The sequence below is a fragment of the Ptychodera flava genome, chromosome 6 (assembly GCF_041260155.1).
Source record: "Ptychodera flava strain L36383 chromosome 6, AS_Pfla_20210202, whole genome shotgun sequence".
NCBI classification, from domain to species: Eukaryota; Metazoa; Hemichordata; class Enteropneusta; family Ptychoderidae; genus Ptychodera; species Ptychodera flava.
This window is the reverse complement of record NC_091933.1, coordinates 14,458,322-14,476,463: the sequence shown is the minus strand read 5'-3', so window position 1 is coordinate 14,476,463 and position 18,142 is coordinate 14,458,322. Positions and strand designations below refer to the sequence as shown.

Below are 18,142 nucleotides of genomic sequence, written 5' to 3'. Positions count from 1 at the left end.
GATATGATTCAAACCAAGAACATTGGTTTTCCGGACTCTGAAAAAAGGTATCGTTGTGCAAATGAACGAAGTTCATTGTTAAAGTTCAACTTATACATCATTATCATTCTCCTTGTTTTGAATTTTAAGCTAAAATTTAGAGATAATTATGAGAAATCAAGTTTGAAAATTACTCAGCAGTACATGTATTACATTTTCTTCATAAAATGCACAAGGTGTAATTTCGACTGTATGTAAGAGAGTGCAGTAACTTTGTGCATAGCTTGTAAACCAAGAACTTTCTTGAGTTTTATTCTGCGAAATTCATTTATCAGTATACACTTTGAAAAAAAATCAAAATTTTAGTTGAATAGCAACCACGCTAACAGGATTTACAAACAGTTCACGCCATTTTGCAATTGCTAAGAGTACAAAAATTATCTACCTGTCAGTATATATATGTTAGCATACACTAAGAGTCATCATTCTGTAAAATCAACACATTTTGGAAAAAGTAGAAAAATTAAAAGTTAGTTTGTGGTAACAAAGCTTCTAGATATCTTTCCCGTATTAATTTGATAAAGAATCAAGACTAAGATCAAGTTTCAGAACTATCCAGTTTTTAAAATCTTCAAATCAACGGCTAAAAGTTTAGTTTAGACCAAGACATTATTCTACGAAATACTGCAAAGGCTCACATTTTATAAAGAGTCCAGATAAATCTTAAAAATACTTGACAATAGCCAATCTTTGAAAGTTTTTTTTTATATCAATATGGTCAAACTACTTTCTCTTTAAGATATTCAGCAAAAGTCGATGTCAGACCGAGTCACTATTGTATGAAAGATAACAATAGGTTGATCCACATTTTGAACAAAAGAAATCTACACTGATTCTATATATGACTGAGCAAAAACTGAGGGTTTAGTCTACTCCGCGAAATGCACTAAGTCAAGATTTAGACTGGATATAGATTTGAAGTATCGATATCTGTTTTTTCAAGAAACGATTTTTCCCTTAATAATCAAATCAAGTACTTTCTCTTTGAGAAATTCAACGAAAGACGATGTTAGACCCAATCACCATTCTACGAAATGTAACACAATAATAGATCTGGCATGTGTCCAACTCTACCTCGCCAAGCTCCAATGATGTTTGCAACTATATATGACACCTGGAGTGGAACACACGCCCAGCGCGAACATTCACGAGACATCGCTGCCTGTCCGACGAGACAGTGCTCTGAACAATACACTATTGTACTTTGGAAACATGGGTCAAAGATCGTAACCGAATGACACTCGCCACCTCTATATTCACAACGCGTGCATACTCACGATTACCACTCGAATTAAATTTTTTGCCTCGTCCAAACCTCAAACAAAAGAAAAAACAATTTCATACAGTAGAACTTTATCTGATGGAAAGTGTTTTGGTTGATTATTTTGAGATCAATGTATTTAAAAGCAGAATCGCATTGTGTGAAATATTTTTGAATTCAGAGACTTGAGAGAATCTGTGTAGGGATGTTACGATAAAGAATTCCTTTCGTTTTTGAGAAGTGCGTACCGTGCTATTCGTGACTTATTACAGATAAATATGTGTTTCTTCAAAGCCCCGTCTAAGTTTATTATGGAGTCTTACAACTAAAGTACGGCGGCAGATAAAAAACTACACAGAGTATTTATGGATTTCTTTTTTTGCGTACATGTGTCAAGCTGATCAACATCAGATGAAGACAGACGTGTACACGTAGACACGTAGACAGCGGACCAAAATTTAACGAGAGCAACAAAGACGAGCTAGAAGCGAACTTAGCTTAATTTTAATTACAGATATAAATTAGTTAATGGATACTGGAGTATTTTAACTGATATGTATCCTAACTTACTGCAATGTCTTTTAGTGTAGGGACGTATGTCATCTGTTTGGTTTTTATTTTGAGAGGTGAATAAAATAATCGGATTTGCGCTTTTATCACTAGATTTTACTGTTCTTTCATTCGCGGTTTGTCAATTATTGCTTGATCAGAAACATTGCACGTTAGACAGCACATATTAGCTTTAAGAAAATGTGCAAAATATGTGCGTAAATATATAAGGGTAGTTCCACTTTTCTGCACGTAGAAGATTAAGGGATTGGCGACCACATGGAATCTGCTTTGTTGTTTCTCATTTCTATCTGGAAGATTCGACAAGATTTTTACACTACGTTTCAGGACAGCGGGTCACTCACCTGCCTTAGTCCGCCACCTCCACATCCCAAGAAATTTGAAGCACTAGTCCTACAAACAAGTGAAATCACAGGATAATGGGGAATATAAACCAGAAGAGAGACATTCTCCTGATGCGGAGAAATCTTCCGACCAGGAGATAAAATGCCTCCCGATGACAGGGCCCTCTTCAAACATGGGGACAACGTTTGACATAATCATGATAATAGCTCTGCGCACTTTGATAGACCGTTTTGCGCAGTTAAAAAGTACCGGTGCGTTCATTATCAAGTTAGTTTGCTATTGTCCTGAAAAAGATCACCATTGCAATTGGCTTCTCTTCATTTTTCCAAATTTATTGAATATTTATGATATATTCCATGGCAAAAGAGGTGCAGTGACTTGTCGATTACACAATGTGTATATTTTAGCCACATGAATCAACTTCATTACTTTTTACGTCAAATCCATTCCAAGAAATTCAAACATTTCCAAACTGTTGCATATGTAGGACAGCGTATCAAAATCAGGATATTTTTCATCAAAAGAGAAAACTGCGCTCTGAAAAGTGGTACCAAAATACAGTTTACATATTTCGGTGGTCTCTTCATAGGGAGAGGGTATCGCCATATCAGCACAATCCGATGCCCCCTTTTAGTGTATTGTGCCCTTGCCTGCTGATATATTGTGACCTTAAATGTTTAAGACACACTCGGAACGATGTTCTTGTTGCGATCTCTAACTTGTTTCTATTGTTTGCATAGTTTGAGTGCAGGGTGTTTTGACTCATTGATTGTTTATTTGTTTTGTGTGTCGTTCATATTTTACATATGATTTTTTCAATCATAGACCCTCGAGAAAAGAATCAATAAAGAGTTGTATTCTGTTCATGTTTGTTTGTCAACAAAGTTGTGTTCCTGTTTATAAGTTTGCTAGTATATTCAAGAAATGATACTTCAAAACTGAATAAAATATGAACCTACGTATGCAATAAAGCAGAACCTTCCTCAGCACTACTGGAAGAGTGTATTTTAGAAAGAGTAGTGGATACTTTAGACTCTCACATCCATTGGCTATCTGGGAACTTCTAGTGTCTGTCCCTCATCGACGTTAGGTGTTGTAGCTGGCTAGATATCCCAGCTCAGTGAGCTGACCCACTAAAAGCTGAAGTTCTCCTTGGAAAGGGACGTTTTCAACAAAGGAAGAGGCCGTGAGACAATCTGTGGACGAGGCAAAAAGTAGTCATTTTAAGAGGGGAAATGGAAGGATTACATCCCGCACTCTTTGTACTGGTGTAACCCCAAACTGCCAAGAAATTGTCCAACAGCATAACAAGACGCCAATTGTAGTACTTCGAAATTCGGCATTGACTGTAAGAGCTGTTGAGGAGAAATAACCTGTCTGTTGGCATAATTAGTGTAGTGGGTCAGGGTTAAGTAGACCACCTAAAACCCCTGACCCAAGGTTTTTTCCACACAGTGTCGGCAAGATGGGATGGAAGTTGTCTATGGCCGACCATTTTTAGACATCTTTCAATAAGTCGAACAACATCAGCAGCTGCTCGTTTGCAACAATATTAGTGGTGGAAAAAAGGTCAAAAGATAGCGTTATGTGACGAATGGTTCACATTTCTCTAACCTAAGCTTCAAAACTTTACTAGGTAAAAGTTATACGTACTACGTATATATATACATAGAGAGAGAGAGAGAGAGAGAGAGAGAGAGAGAGAGAGAGAGAGAGAGTTCAGTTTAATATAGTCAAGTTATAATGATGAAACCGTTCTGTTGTGACTCAGTTTCACGCTGTTACACGGTCATCAGACAACTGATGTTTCTTTTATATGGTCATTCGCAGATGGATGGTATGTATAGTGTTCTATTGTTATGCAGGTCGTAGGTGAAGTTCGTGAAGTAGAATTTGTTCCCGTGGCGGCATTTTGACACTAGTTCTGTCCTTTTGTTAAGTAACCTGTTTCTTTCAGCGTTGATTATGTGGAGTTTTTTCTTTGAGACACAGGTTCCATCGTTTGGTTTCGTTGGTATATGTGTTGTCTTGGAGATAATGGACCAGTTGATACTGAACTCCTGACCCCTTTCTTGTAAGTCCCGGATATGCTTGGAGAGTTCGGTGTTGTTTTTGCGTTTCTTTTGTGTGAATGAGGACTTGTGGTTGTCATAGCAGCTTTTGAATGTGTTTTCTGTCAGTCCAATGTATGTTTTAGCGTTTCCATTATCAGTTGTGACATCAGCCTTGTAGATGATGGAGAAAGATTTGCAATTTCCTTGTAGAGGGCACTATCTTTCACAATGTTTCTGTAGTTTTGATCTGCTTGACTTTATGAGCATGATGAGATTTTCTTGTTGTGTGCCCTGATGATGCAGGATATGTTTGCCATACAACTGTAACTGATTTTAACATTTCCTCTGTTGAATATCTTGTGTAGCTTTGTGTCTTCTGGGAAAATGTTGTCGATTAATCTCAGGGAGGTTTTGCCGACATTTGTTTGGACATTCTTGCTGAATGGAAGGTTGAACCAGATGATGTTGCGCGCTGGTGTTTTCTTTGATGTATGTTAACTCTTCCTTGTAGCCGCTTTATTTCAGTGCTTTTTCGTAGATGGGGATGGAAATTTTGAAGGCTTCATCGTCATGTTAAATGTCCGATATTCGTTTGCCGATCGCTGCCGGGAGTTGCTTGATTATTGATGGAGGGTGGTTCGTTTCGCATTGATGTACATCATAGGGCAGTCATTTGTTTTTTGAATGGTTGGTATTTTTTGGGAGGATAGATTTAAGGTGATGCCAGGAAATTGGCGACATTGATGTTGGTTTCGATGATGACCTTTACATTGAGATAGTCGAATATTTTTGGATGTCTTTTTTCACCTGTTCTGCTTAGCTTCCGGTTTTGTTTCTGAGGGTGGTTGAGCCGTCGTCTCTGTAGAGGCTGATGTTGTCTTTTGCAAGCCTTTGAGTGAGGGTGTTGAGTATGTATGTGCCTAGGAGTCCGCTCCATCATAGCTGCTTATGATTACGTCTAACACGTCACTTGTAAGTTTAGTCTAGGGTATTTTGTTGTCGAACAGCAAGGATTTCCGTACGAGTTCGATGATTTGGATTTCTTCATCGCTGATATCTGTGTATTCTTTGGCGAATGCGATGGCTTTCATGAGCAGGGTTTTTGTGATGGACGGGTCGAAGTCTACGACGTCGAACATGATGAATATGTGCTTGTCTTTGTTTGGGATGTTCTTGAACCATTGTATGAGGGCCAGAGAGTTTTTTTCCATTGGTTGATAGCTGTTTTGGTTATGAGGGCGGCGTTTATTTTGCCGAGTATCCTCTTGCCGAAAAGCCGGATTTGACTTTTCGCAACGTTGATGAGTCTACACTTAGGGTTATTGCTAAAATGTTCTTTGTGATCCTTAGGCCTAAAGATGACGACCGCTTATTTTGGCCATTATTTCCATTTTGTAATCGATGTAGGCTTTTATTTATTTTCACCCCTTATCGATGTCGCTGTCGCTTCTTCGGTCTGCTACTTTGTGTATGTGTGATATATATATATATATATATATATATATATATATATATATATATATATATATATATATATATATATATATATATATATATATATATATGCCTATATATATATATATATATATATATATTATATATATATATATATATATATATAGATATATATATATATATACATTCTTGTTCTAGAATATTTTAAATCAGTATTAGAACATTTAAGCTGGTCATTGACGATGCGTACAACGGGAGCGCGTCGAACCAAATCACGTGATCTGCATGGCAACGTCACGAATTCGATCAGGAACACGATTTTGTTTATTTGCAGTGAGCGTTCCATTTATGAAGTTCATGTACACCTCAAAATTTCAACGTCTATTGCTGTTTTCTCATTGAACGTGTGGATTTTGCTTATCCTCATTATGATTGTGACAGTTTGGTTACTAGTTACCCATCTGTTCCCTTCCTTACAAGTACGCGGGTACGTAGAAACTCATTTCGAATCAGTATTTAGAGTATTGTCAACTTTTGAGAACCATCTGACTCTCAGGACTATGAACTATATGACCATGATTCTGGATTTGGCTCTCAATCAGTGCGAAATAAAACCCTTCCTTCACAAAAGAAGTTAGTGCCGTACCTCCGGCTGAAGAAAAGTAACGCACGACGATTTAGCGGAAATGTAAAAACTAACGAACAAAAAGCTGAGAACGAAGAAGTCATTCAAACTTTCAAAAAGTACAGTAAAAGAGTTTAAATACATTTCTGAACAAAATGCCATCGATCTTTTCGTTTTCAAGGCCAGTACCGTGCCAGAAGGAACCAGAGGAAAGCGTTGACGAAAATGCTGAGGAAGTGGAGAAAACGGAGGCTGAGAATAGCGAAGAAGTTTGTGAGACTCTGCAACAGAAGAGCAGAGAGGAACTCTTGGCTCTTGTGACGGAACAAGAAGACGTTATCAAGAACATGAAACGGAAACTTGACATTGAAAGTGGCAAGTTCAAGAACCTGAGAAAAATGTTTATTGAAATGTCGCGAAAGTATCGCCGGGAGTTAAACTATATTCACCTAAAGAAGAGAGCAAGAAAACTGTAGAACTGTCGACGCTGAGGGCAGTGTAACGAAAATTTTGACAGAAAAATTGCTTTTTTAATATTAAACTTATTTTAATGTATATATCCTTTATGCAGTGTGAATTTCTTTTACAGATGTGAACAATGCTAAACAAATGTCTAAATCGAAAGATACAATGCTAAAATGAATGTGTTTGTGTGGATGTCTGGAGGGAGGATTGAATGGATGGATGGATGGATGGATGTATGGACAGATTGATGGATAAGTTAGTCTGTTTCAATACCCTTGCAGTCAATCAAAAGTTTTCACCTTGTCCTTCGTCGAGTGACTGCGCCGAAGTACAAATACTGTCATTTTCTTCATAATTTATAGATGTGGAACATGACAAGGGGAAGACAAGGAATAAGATGAGAGAAAAGGGGGTGTTTCAAGTTTACTTTTTTGAGTTACATCGCATGGAAATACATAGACTTGGTTCAAGTCTGTGATTTGTGAATGTTTGATAGAGTGAACGCAATGATTTGTATTTTGCTTTCATGTGAAACGCGCGCGTGAGTGGAGTGGACGCGATGAGTCGGGAGAACGCTATACAGGTGAGTTTCACCCAACTAACTCACTATACTGCGCAGACTCAAAGGTAACGGATTCAATTGCTGTGTAAACCTGGCCTGCGCTACCGAAGTCCGAATAGGTTTGTACGAAATAGGAGAGACACAAGAGAAACTATTATAAAGGATTTAAAAATTCACCGACTTGAACCAAGTCTAGGAAATACATGTACGACCCTTCAATGCTATGCAGCTCACACCATTGCTTTATGACAAATTTTAGCTTTCAAAAAAGTACCGAGATGATGAAGATGAATCATTGTCACTTCCTTTCCGTGCAGATTTCCAAAATATTCCTTTAAAAATTCCAAAAGTAGGAAGAAACAAGTAGGTTGCTGACCAAGCAATGGAGATAAAACATGCCATACTTAAATTAAAGCAAAAGCTGACAAAACTGCCTTATACTCAACATTTTTTCTGTTCTAAATCATGTAAAAAAACAGATAATTTTGTCAATTTATCTTCAAACAACCCAATGACCTCACCTTCACTTTCACTTTCCAAACGGGTTTTCATAAGTTATTATAAAATATTATGATGGATGATGTGTTCTCACATTTCCAGATGCATGTTGCACAGTAACTTGTGGATAAGTATAGATGCCCAAGCCAGACTCAGGCTTCCAAAGTTTGTCTCGCAGATGGGCAAGGCAAGTGTATGCATACCCCTTCTCAGGTGACAGTGATATTTCAGGCCTATGTACTGGAATTTGGAGGAGGATACGTTTGCTGATCAAGTTTGTCACTGTGTCTGGTAGTGTAGGACGGGTCAGAATAGATACCAATTCATACCAAAATAAAAAAATTCTACCTGCGTGCATTACAATCATGAAAGTAATCTCTCTGGAGGGACCTTTGCAAAAAGTTGGTCTCATCTGTTTGACTTGTATACTACAAGCCGCCCACATCATAGTCCCGAGGTCTAGCTTTCAATACACGGCATGTGGTCAATTTATGCAAGACTGTGGCAAGAAGGTGGATTCATCTGATGGGATGACTGAGATCATAGTAATTGTATTACTTCAACAGTTGATTAACAAGAATATTAACATTCCATATTTCAATTCAGTGCAGTCAGATCATAGACCCATGTCATCAAGTTTCTTCACATACAAAGCTCAAATGTCATTTTTCAATCTCAGCCCCAGTCCAATGAATGAAAATGCCGTCTTTAGATCAGACAGAGAAATAGGTATACAACATTCAGTGTATAACTCTCCATCACACATGCTTCCATGAGTCCTGATATAATCTAATCTATGAGCTGACTTTGGTGCCATTGCTGAAATCAATCCAAGATGGATGATGGATAATATTTTTGTGCGAAGTCTATCAGATGATGCAAAGGGAAAAATAGTGTTTTTATATATGTAAATGAAAACAAATACTCCTGTGTCAAATTAATGCATGGTATTTAAGTTTGTTGAAAAGCCATTCTGGATATGTGTTGTATAATCGTGAATAAATGTCTGATTCCAAAAATAACACCTAGTTAAACCTATATATTAGGCCAAGAAAAATAAAGTTCGTTTCTCATCCATATTGCAAAAATGATGCAGTGACGCGGGGTTTTTCACTCAATTTTTTACTCCTCAACCAACAAGAACGTGCAAAAAACATGAAAACAACATAGGAATGAACCACTGCAGTGTCGCTTTAGTATTTTGTATAGCAACAGTTCTGTGGTTTGACTTTTAGTGCAGCAATGCAGTTTTGACAGCTTATTATAACAGGTGTACAGTTCTGAATGGAATGTTAGTGTCAGTTATTTTGTTTACAGTTCTGTTTTATACAGCACTGTGTTATGCACTATCGTCATGTATTTTTGCTTTCATTTTTCTTATTTCCTCATGAGCAGAAAACAAAGGTTGACACGGCAGGTCTGAATTGATGCCTGTGAGGATGAGAAACGAACTTTTCATTTTTCTTGGCCTTATATATCATTCATTTCACTGGAGCTATATTCCAATAGTGAAAGATCTATGTAGAAGGTACCAGTATATGAACTGTTTATTGACAATTTAAAACATGATTAAAAAAAAAACATACACTACCTCTGAAAGCAATATATTTAGTTACAAAATTTTCACTTACATCAAAAATTTAAAAAACTGATGGCCGTGTGACAATTTTACCGCTAGTATATTCCTTCAAAGCCTTGGTGAATGATGATTCTCATTGTCCCTCATTACAAGATGGTTCTTTTTGTGTGAGAATGTAGACTTCCAAGTTGAATTGCATGTCATCTATCCTAAATCAATGAGACATCCAGTCAATTCCAGCGACAAAATTGCAAACAAGCTGGTGAACTCAAGAGTAGAACAGGTTTTTGAAATTAGGAAAAAGAAAACTTTTGTTTGGCATTGGATCAAAACACCAGAAGAACACGAGTTTACTGATCTCTGAAATGATCAATTTTGTTAAAAATATTTCATTATTTGTTCTGAAAAAAAAGAAATAACGGTGACTGATACAGTTCTTGTTAGAGAAATACAGAGTTAGCAATGCTATGTGGCCGAGTTGCTGAGAAAGTGGAGTTAGCTCAGCTGTCGTGTCAAAAAGAATGCCATTGTCAAGATGCAAGTCAATCTATAGCACAATCAGTGTGTCCTAGTACCTCTACATGTAACGCTATCAAACACATTGGATTCTTTTAAAAGTCGATGATGGAAATTCCACGAAAATGAGAGACATGACTGAGCATGGAATATTATTGCTGACAGGAAATGACTGTGATGATGAAATCGTAAGCCTTTATGTTATAACCAATTATTCAGTAGGGCATCTGTATACATCAATTTACCATGAATGTCATGTTCTCGGCGCTAACCTTGTAATGACTACAGTGAGAACCAGTATATTTTATATTCTTTCAAAGCTCGTGAATCAGAAAGCATTTTCATCAAAACTGGCAACAATAAATATTCAGGAACATTTCTCGTAAATATGACAGGCATCGATTGATTTCAGATTTAAACTTGTCCAAAGCAGACAAGTGAATAATGAAAGGCCCATTATTAAAAAAGAAGAGAACTATCAATATAAAGACATTTATTACAGCATAGACACACAAACAAAAGGTGAATGCCTATGATCAAACTATGTACAAATGGAAGTCTACGTGTTAGACTACTTGTTACAATGTCCAGTTGTGTCTAGCCGAGACCTTCGTGAATTCCTCGGATTCGTCTTGCCAGTTGGATGTCCTTGACCATCAGGGTAACTCTCTTGGAATGGAGGGCTACCAAATAGGAGTCTTCGAGCAGGTGTACCAGGAAAGCTTCCGCAGCCTTGGATAGAGGGATGTATGGAAAAAAGTAGCATCAGAGAAACATTACTCCGATTTTGATAATGTTTGTTGTACATGTGTATGAATATTGCATCAACAATATTTCATCTGATATAAATGATCAATTACCAACACAAACTAAAACCACAACTGGGCATCTGTCATCAGATACACACATGGTTAATGAAGTCCTAGTTAATAATATTGTGGGTTGCTAACTTCTGATCTACACTATTTCAATTCATTTCACACAAACAAACATGTATAAAGAGCCACAGCCATACTACACTACTGATGAACCAGCTTACAGCACTATGGTCTTTGATGGGATAGTTGAGTGGTTTGTGGTTAGGAAATGTAAGGATTCAATCGATGTTTACTCTTAGGCAAAGAAAAATAAAAAGTTTGTTTCTCATCCTAGACATATTGCAAAAATGATGCGGTGATGCGGGTTTTTTCACTCAATTTTTTATTCTTCAACCAACAAGAATGCGCAAAAATCATGAAAACACATAGGAATGAACGCAGAGATAAATGCACAGCAGTGCTGCCTTATTAATTTTGTATAGCAACAGTTCTGGGGTTTGACTTTTAGTGCAGCAATGCACAGTTTTGACAGCAAAATACAACAGTGATATATGTGTACAATTCTGAATGGAATGTTAGTGTCAATTATTTTGTGTACGGTTCTGTTTTATACAGCACTGTGTTATGCACTATCGTCTGTATTTGTGCGTTTATTTTTTATTTTATTTCCTCATTAGCAGAAAAAAGGTTGAGGCAGTGGCTCTGAATTGATGCGTGCGAGGATGAGAAACAAACTTTTTATTTTTCTTGGCCTAACATACTTTTTGTCCCACTATGAACTGTATGTAAACTTATATTTCTGATGAAATAAACTAAACTGTTCACTACGCTGAGTAGTGCAGGGCCTTAATACATGCCTTTCACATACAGCAAAGCAAACAGAAACATATTAACCCTTTGAGCGCCAAAGTCAATTTTTGTCGCCTTTAAAAAATATACCCAGTCATTTTTTTTCAGATTTTTGCCAAAATTTTGATAAAAAACTGTAGCCAATGAAATGTGATATCCAGTTGGTTCAAAATTATAAAAGAAATTACAGGAAAATTCATACAAATTGGTAAAATGTTGCACAATAATTTTGATGGAGAAAAATTAGAGCACTCAAAGGGTTAAGCTTCTCTGTGAAAGCTGCAAAGTTAACCAATCCTCTGTACGTGGGAAGAGATAACACTTACCTCTTGCAGTGCCATAATTGCAGTGGCTTGCCATCGTAATTCATTACCTCTACACAGTTTAAGGGCAATTTCACGAACCTATGAACCACAGGAAAAGTAAAACAAAAAAATAACAAAAAAAAGGAAAAAATCAGATCAATAGAAAATATTCATTCATTTATTGTATCCAAATAGTACCAGAAAATTACAGGTAAATTTCTGTGTATAGTGTACAGTCTTGAGGTAAATGCGAGGTCCTCTTTGGAATTTCACTTGGGGTACTACGATGACATTTAAGAGTGAAAAGAAACAATTTGCTGATAATATGACACCTTCACAATTTATTGAGCATTGTATTTATAATGGGGAAATCACTTCCATTGCATGAATGGCAGATTCAGCTTGATGAAAAGAAGTTTTGAAACTTTCACTGAATAATGCCATTGCAATTTAATGCATTGCAGGAAACCCGACATTAAACTTTACTGCAAACAAGGATAATGTTTTGTTTACATTCATAAACAATATAACGGCTTGTGAAGTTGAACTAGCTTCTATGAAAAGATATGGACATGTGATAAGCCCTTCAATACAAGTTCCGCCGATGGGTCAAGGCTATTTTCAATGTAGCAATTTTCTATATAAATCCATCAGTCAATCAACTTCATAATCACATACAATAAGTATTACATGTAAATAAGAAATAATTATAGAGTTGTTCTGTGATCAAGGGTGAATGTCAACCTCCTTCCCTGTATTTGAGTTATTCATCTAAATGACTTTGGACCAGTAACAAATTACTGTGCTAAGCAGATAAGAAAGGACAGTGAAATTGATCTAAATGTCATCACACTTGTGTAATTGGTTTGTAAAGTTGTTTCAAAATTTACTACAGGATCGGTAATTGTAGTTAAGTTGTGGCAAAACAACAGACAGATGATAGTGTTGTTTCACAGTAGATAAGATAAGTTAAGTAAGATATCCATGGGTACAACAACAAAAGATGCAGCAATTACTTTGTAAATAACCCTATTGTTACTGTAAAGGGGCTGTCAAGCGAATGTTTCTTTGAGAACTTCGAAAAAAGATGTAATTTGTAGAGGATGTAATTTGTAATCCTTTACAATGCTAATTGAATTGCAGGAGTGTATGTTTTTCAATAACATCGTGTGATTATGATTGTGCTTTTGGATTTGAAACACAGACGTGACAGTGAGAAATATTTTGTGAGTGCACTGTTAGGTGATACTTACCACACGGGAGAATGGAAGTTTTCTTATCAGTAAGTCTGTAGATTTTTGGTACTTCCTGATTTCCATCAATGCCCTGGTGCCAGGTCGATATCTCCGACGAGCGGGAGCTTTGACAAGATAAAAGTAACAATGTTTTATTGAAACTAACTGATCTCAGCACTACAATTGCACTTTAGTTTTTGCTTACCATACTATACTGTACAGCTTGCACCACTGTAGAGCTTGCACATTCCAAAGAGGCCAATCTCGGAGTTTCAAGAATAAAGATTTCATAAGTGCAAATCTCCAGAGTCTGGCACTCATGATGGGTGCAGGACCTTGCTGAAGCTAGGTTACAAAAACAGTTGGGTACAACTGTTTTGGATAGTAAACTGTGTGTTGAGAATATGAAAACTTGGAATCATATGAGGTCATTCTTGGCAACCTAATAGCCATAGATCCATTGGCAGAACATAGGGCAGGCTGTTTTTACACTTGGATGCTTTGTGCCCTCCCCACAATGATGAAGTTTCCAAGTGTAAAGACAGTTTGCCCCATGTTCCCTCCTACGGATCAACCTATGCACCAAATTAAGAAAAACTTTAGGATACGGGTTTAAGTCATCAAATTATAATAATATTGTCACCAGGTGGATTATGTGATTTGTCTCATCCAATGGATGGTGTCACAGATCTGAAAATATTGCAGACCAATCAATTTTGTATGGCAAACTCCTACTTCCAACAAGGGATGCACAAGTAAACTTTCAATGAACACATGCGGAGAAAAGACTCACTGTTATAACGGTCCACCCGGCTGCAAACTATAGCTTTTTAAAACCATGGAGCCAAAAGGAAAGAAAGACAGTCTGCTTCACGTTTTGACAAACCTAGACTGCTAGACAGTGAGATTCTGTCGTGTGTAAGTCTCCGCTATCTCTACACTGCGGTAAGGGGAGGGAATTCGATTCCTTCTTCATATAAGTCGTATAGTATACTAGTATACTATAATATTTTTCATGCTAAATCCAGGACTGAAAATACTACAAACGTTAGCTTCTGTGACAAATGTTTACATCGGTATAAATGCAACGTCAAACGCTTTCGCTTTCCGGTGCACTTTCCGTCGTGCAGCACAGCTGCACTGCCTGCAGCACTGTCGCTCGAGTACGCGAGGTTTTGCCTGCGTATTTAGATCGGACGGCGGAACTAAATGCCGTCCGACCCAAATACCTAGGGAAACCTCGAACTACATAAACTTATGACATAGCACACCAAGACCTTGCTGCGGATCCGTAGCCCTACCACTCCCTTTGCTGGCTGTGTTGGGGGAGTGGCGGCTACGGATCCGCAGCAAACCAAGACCAAAATGTCAAGTTATTCATTGAGAAGGTTTACCGTACCTGGGGTACGGCGCGTCGAAGTATCGCCGCTTCTCCCTGTGCGCTGACTTTTCGACGGAGAACGTGTTTCGCTAGGAGTGTTCTTTTTACTCAAACCGGGTCTGTCAAGCCTTCTCGGCGTCGCTGATTTTCGCCTGTCTACGTTTCGGACCATAATTTTCAACACGTTACCGTTCTCACATACAGAGAAGGTTGACGGAATGATTTTTAAATGCCCGACATAACCTTTCACCTTTCTTTTGATTGGTCAACGGTGAGAGAGCATTTCACTATTCCGTCGTTGGTGGCGTCATGAGCGCACGCTCATTGCTGTGGGTCACTCGCTACGCGACATACTGACCCCAGACTGACACATGACGATGACAACAATGTAATACAAGATACGATTTGCTGCATCAGTTGCAATGTGCAGTCACTGCAATTGAAATGTTTACAGTCTACCAGTTCATCTTCACTGACGTTCTTTATGGACAAAAGTTGACAAATTGGGAAAAAGCATGGTAAGGGAGCCGTCATTATTTACGGCCTGGGGGGGGGGTCGGAGGAATTGCTTTCGAAACTCCAAAATTTCGAGTAACCCCCCCCTCTCTGCTACAGAAAATTTGAGTGACCCCCCCCTCCCCCCCCAAAAAAAATTGGGAAAGTTAAATATCTATACAGTAAAATGGATTGCTGCTGCGACAGGCCCTGTACAGACCCTGATTAAACCCTGTGGTATAGGTCTTTGTCGGAAGGAGGTTCCAATTGCTGTGGCAGGGGCTGATGTACAGGTCTGTATCCAGTGCTCTGGTGACATGCAGTTATTCTGTAGGATTTTTTTCAAGAGGGGAAGATGTGGTGCGAAAGCACCACAAGAGACCACAGGTTATCGTAAAGTTGCTTGGATAGTCGTTCCGAGGCGGGCGGCCGCAGGTCGCCGTTTACTTTTTCCAAGTAAACGGCGACCTGCGGCCGCCCGCCTCGGAACGACTATCCAAGCAACTTTACGATAACCTGTGCAAGAGACCACATAAGTGGTCGCGGTGGAGGTCAGGAGGGGGGTGTCCCCCCTCCTGCCATTGGAGCTTTTGAAAAATAGAGTTTAAATGGTGTTATTTGGTGGCACTTGGGGAGTATTTTTTCGTATACAAAAACTCAAAGGAAAATAAATCTGAGACAGTATTCCAAAACTTATATTGCAGTTCACTGATTTCAACTATATTTTTTGAAACGAAAAAATATCGACAGACATACATTTATTCACATTTATTATTTATTATTATTTTCCTGCAATAAAAGATGGGTTTGTTGTCAAGGCATTCAACTGGTTTTAAACTTTATAGCATCAGAATAAGCTTGCTTTACACATTTTCCCCTATCGGTAACCTATACAATGTAGAATATAGAAAGCAGACGTTTCTCATTAATGATCAGGCAAGTATATCAATCTTTAATCAGGAAATACTGAAAAATGTACTCAGTACTAGCCTCTAACATAAGGCTTGCCACGTCGAATAGCTGATCATTCTCGTCTGAAGATCACAATAACGTGAAACACATAGTGTAATGAGATTTTAGTTTCTACTTGAAACCACCTGTATTATGATTTATATATATATATATATATATATATATATATATATATATATATATATATATATATATATATATATATATATATATATATATATATATATTATGTGTGTGTGTGTGTGTGTGTGTACACAAATACCGGGTATGAATATACATATCTTTACTATTATTGTTGTATTAATTTGTAACTCCACTAAATGCTTCAATACATGTCAACAAAATTGAGTAGCCCCCCCCCCCTTTCTTGTTCTCCACTTTTGAGCAACCCCCCTTGTAGCTTTCGATTTTTTGAGTGACCCCCCTCAGATTCCTCCGACCCCCCAGGCCATAAATAATAACAGCTCCCTAAACTACGTGTAGAGAGAGTTTGTGCACATGCAGTTGAACAAGGGTGATTTAGGGACCGTTCAGTTTTACGGCCGGGGGGGGGGCGGCAAAATCCAAGGGGGTCATCGTAATTTTGGAATTCGCGAAGTCATCGCTTTTCACTGGTAGAAAAGGGGGGTCACCACATTTTCAAAAACATAATACCTACAATAAAGTTCACTTTATGCCATGGCCATGATCGACCCTCTTTACCGGCGGGCCGCCTTCTGCGGCCCACTAGCCAACAATAATATACTTTATGTATTACCCATGACCCTCTTAACGGGCAGACGCCTTTGGCGGCCCACTCCAATTAGGTTTACTTCGTGCAACAGCCATGATCGACCCTCTTTACCGGCAGGCCACCTTCGGCTGCCCACTACAATAAATTGACTTTATGTAATAGCCCATGACCCTCTTAATGGGCGGACGCCTTTGGTGGCCCACTCCAAATCGGTTTACTTCATGCAATGCCCATGATCACCCTCTTTACCGGCGGGCGACCTTTGGTGGCGCACTAGAATAAAGTTGTATTGACTTTACGTAATGGCCCATGACCCTCTTAACCGGAGGGCTGCTTTGGCGAACCACTGCAATAAAGTTTACTTTATACAATGTCCATGGACATAAGTTGTCTATGGAAATGAAGTTAAAAATTGCCTCACAGCTGTCCTAATTAACAGACGTTTGCATGGATGTGGCTGAGAAGTTTGTGCACTGGCATCTCTGCTGCACGAATAAAGTGCGCCGCGTACCGGAGTTCAAATCCAACTGTGCGGGTAAATTTGACATATGAGTTTTGGTTACTTTTTCAGCAGGGGGGGGGGGGGTGTTTCATCAAATTTTTTCGTCTGACAAAGGGGGGGGGAGGTCATCTTTTTTCATGAAAAATGCAGGGGGGGTCTAAATTTTTTTTCTCTGTTCACTGTTAAAGTGTGCATCAATGCCGATCGCGAAGCGACGTGTCCTGTGCATGTAAATCCGGCTCGGCTTTCGCAGAAATTACATTTCATCAATCCCATCCACTTCCAACATCGGCCAACCTAGTACTTACCGGCTATTCAACTGCCCTTAATATTCGGTGGCAACTGGTCAGATCGTTTGTTTTTCCTACTGCAAAGAAGCTGTACATAACGACAACGTTCTATCACAGACAAGAAGTTCCCTTATACTGCAAGGCACCCGATCCACGGTGGTACTGAAGTGAGTACACGACATCTCTGCTCAGGTGTGACGCCATTTTGGATGTTGGGTGGAAGGTCTAAACCATTTGACTTTGGGTAGGCTACCGTTCTGTTGTGAGGGAAATTTCAGTCAAGAGAATTTCCTGCAGTGTATCGTTCGAGAGGGAGGTTTGTTGGATGTTACCCAACAGAAAAGGTGTAGGTGTACGTTTCCCTGAATGGGTTACCTTTTCACGAAAAAATGCCTAAACATGGGCCGATTTTTCACCCAAAACATCCTGATATTGGGTCGATAACAAAGCAAATGTCCCATGCTTAATAAGGCACGCCTTCACATGCAACAGAATAAAGGTGAAAATTCCGCGGCCTCTTTGCTATCGTCTACCTCTTTCCAATTATAATAATAACAATAACAAGGCAGTATTGCTGAAGGCAATGAGTACTT

At 38.5% G+C, this 18,142-nt stretch overlaps 1 protein-coding gene across 1 annotated transcript; it reads right to left on the bottom strand.

Moving 5' to 3' along the window:
• Nucleotides 1-9,396: 9,396 nt before the first annotated feature.
• On the bottom strand, nucleotides 9,397-14,804 carry LOC139134926 (uncharacterized). Its single transcript, XM_070702024.1, has 4 exons — nucleotides 14,576-14,804; nucleotides 13,195-13,301; nucleotides 11,963-12,040; nucleotides 9,397-10,701 (listed from the first exon to the last, which is right to left on the bottom strand). The coding sequence occupies exons 1-4, from the start codon at nucleotides 14,727-14,729 to the stop codon at nucleotides 10,567-10,569; spliced, it is 474 nt and encodes a 157-aa protein (XP_070558125.1). The 5' UTR covers nucleotides 14,730-14,804; the 3' UTR covers nucleotides 9,397-10,566.
• Nucleotides 14,805-18,142: the final 3,338 nt, after the last annotated feature.

What these genes read in the sequence shown, in the direction of transcription:
- LOC139134926 (XM_070702024.1), bottom strand. Translation starts at nt 14,729, where the DNA reads ATGGTCCGAAACGTAGACAGGCGAAAATCAGCGACGCCGAGAAGGCTT. An exon ending in TTCGACGCGCCGTACCCCAG is followed by an intron (nt 13,302 to 14,575) that starts GTACGGTAAACC and finishes ATCTTGTCAAAG; the next exon opens with CTCCCGCTCGTCGGAGATAT. An exon ending in CAATTATGGCACTGCAAGAG is followed by an intron (nt 10,702 to 11,962) that starts GTAAGTGTTATC and finishes CCTCTATCCAAG; the next exon opens with GCTGCGGAAGCTTTCCTGGT.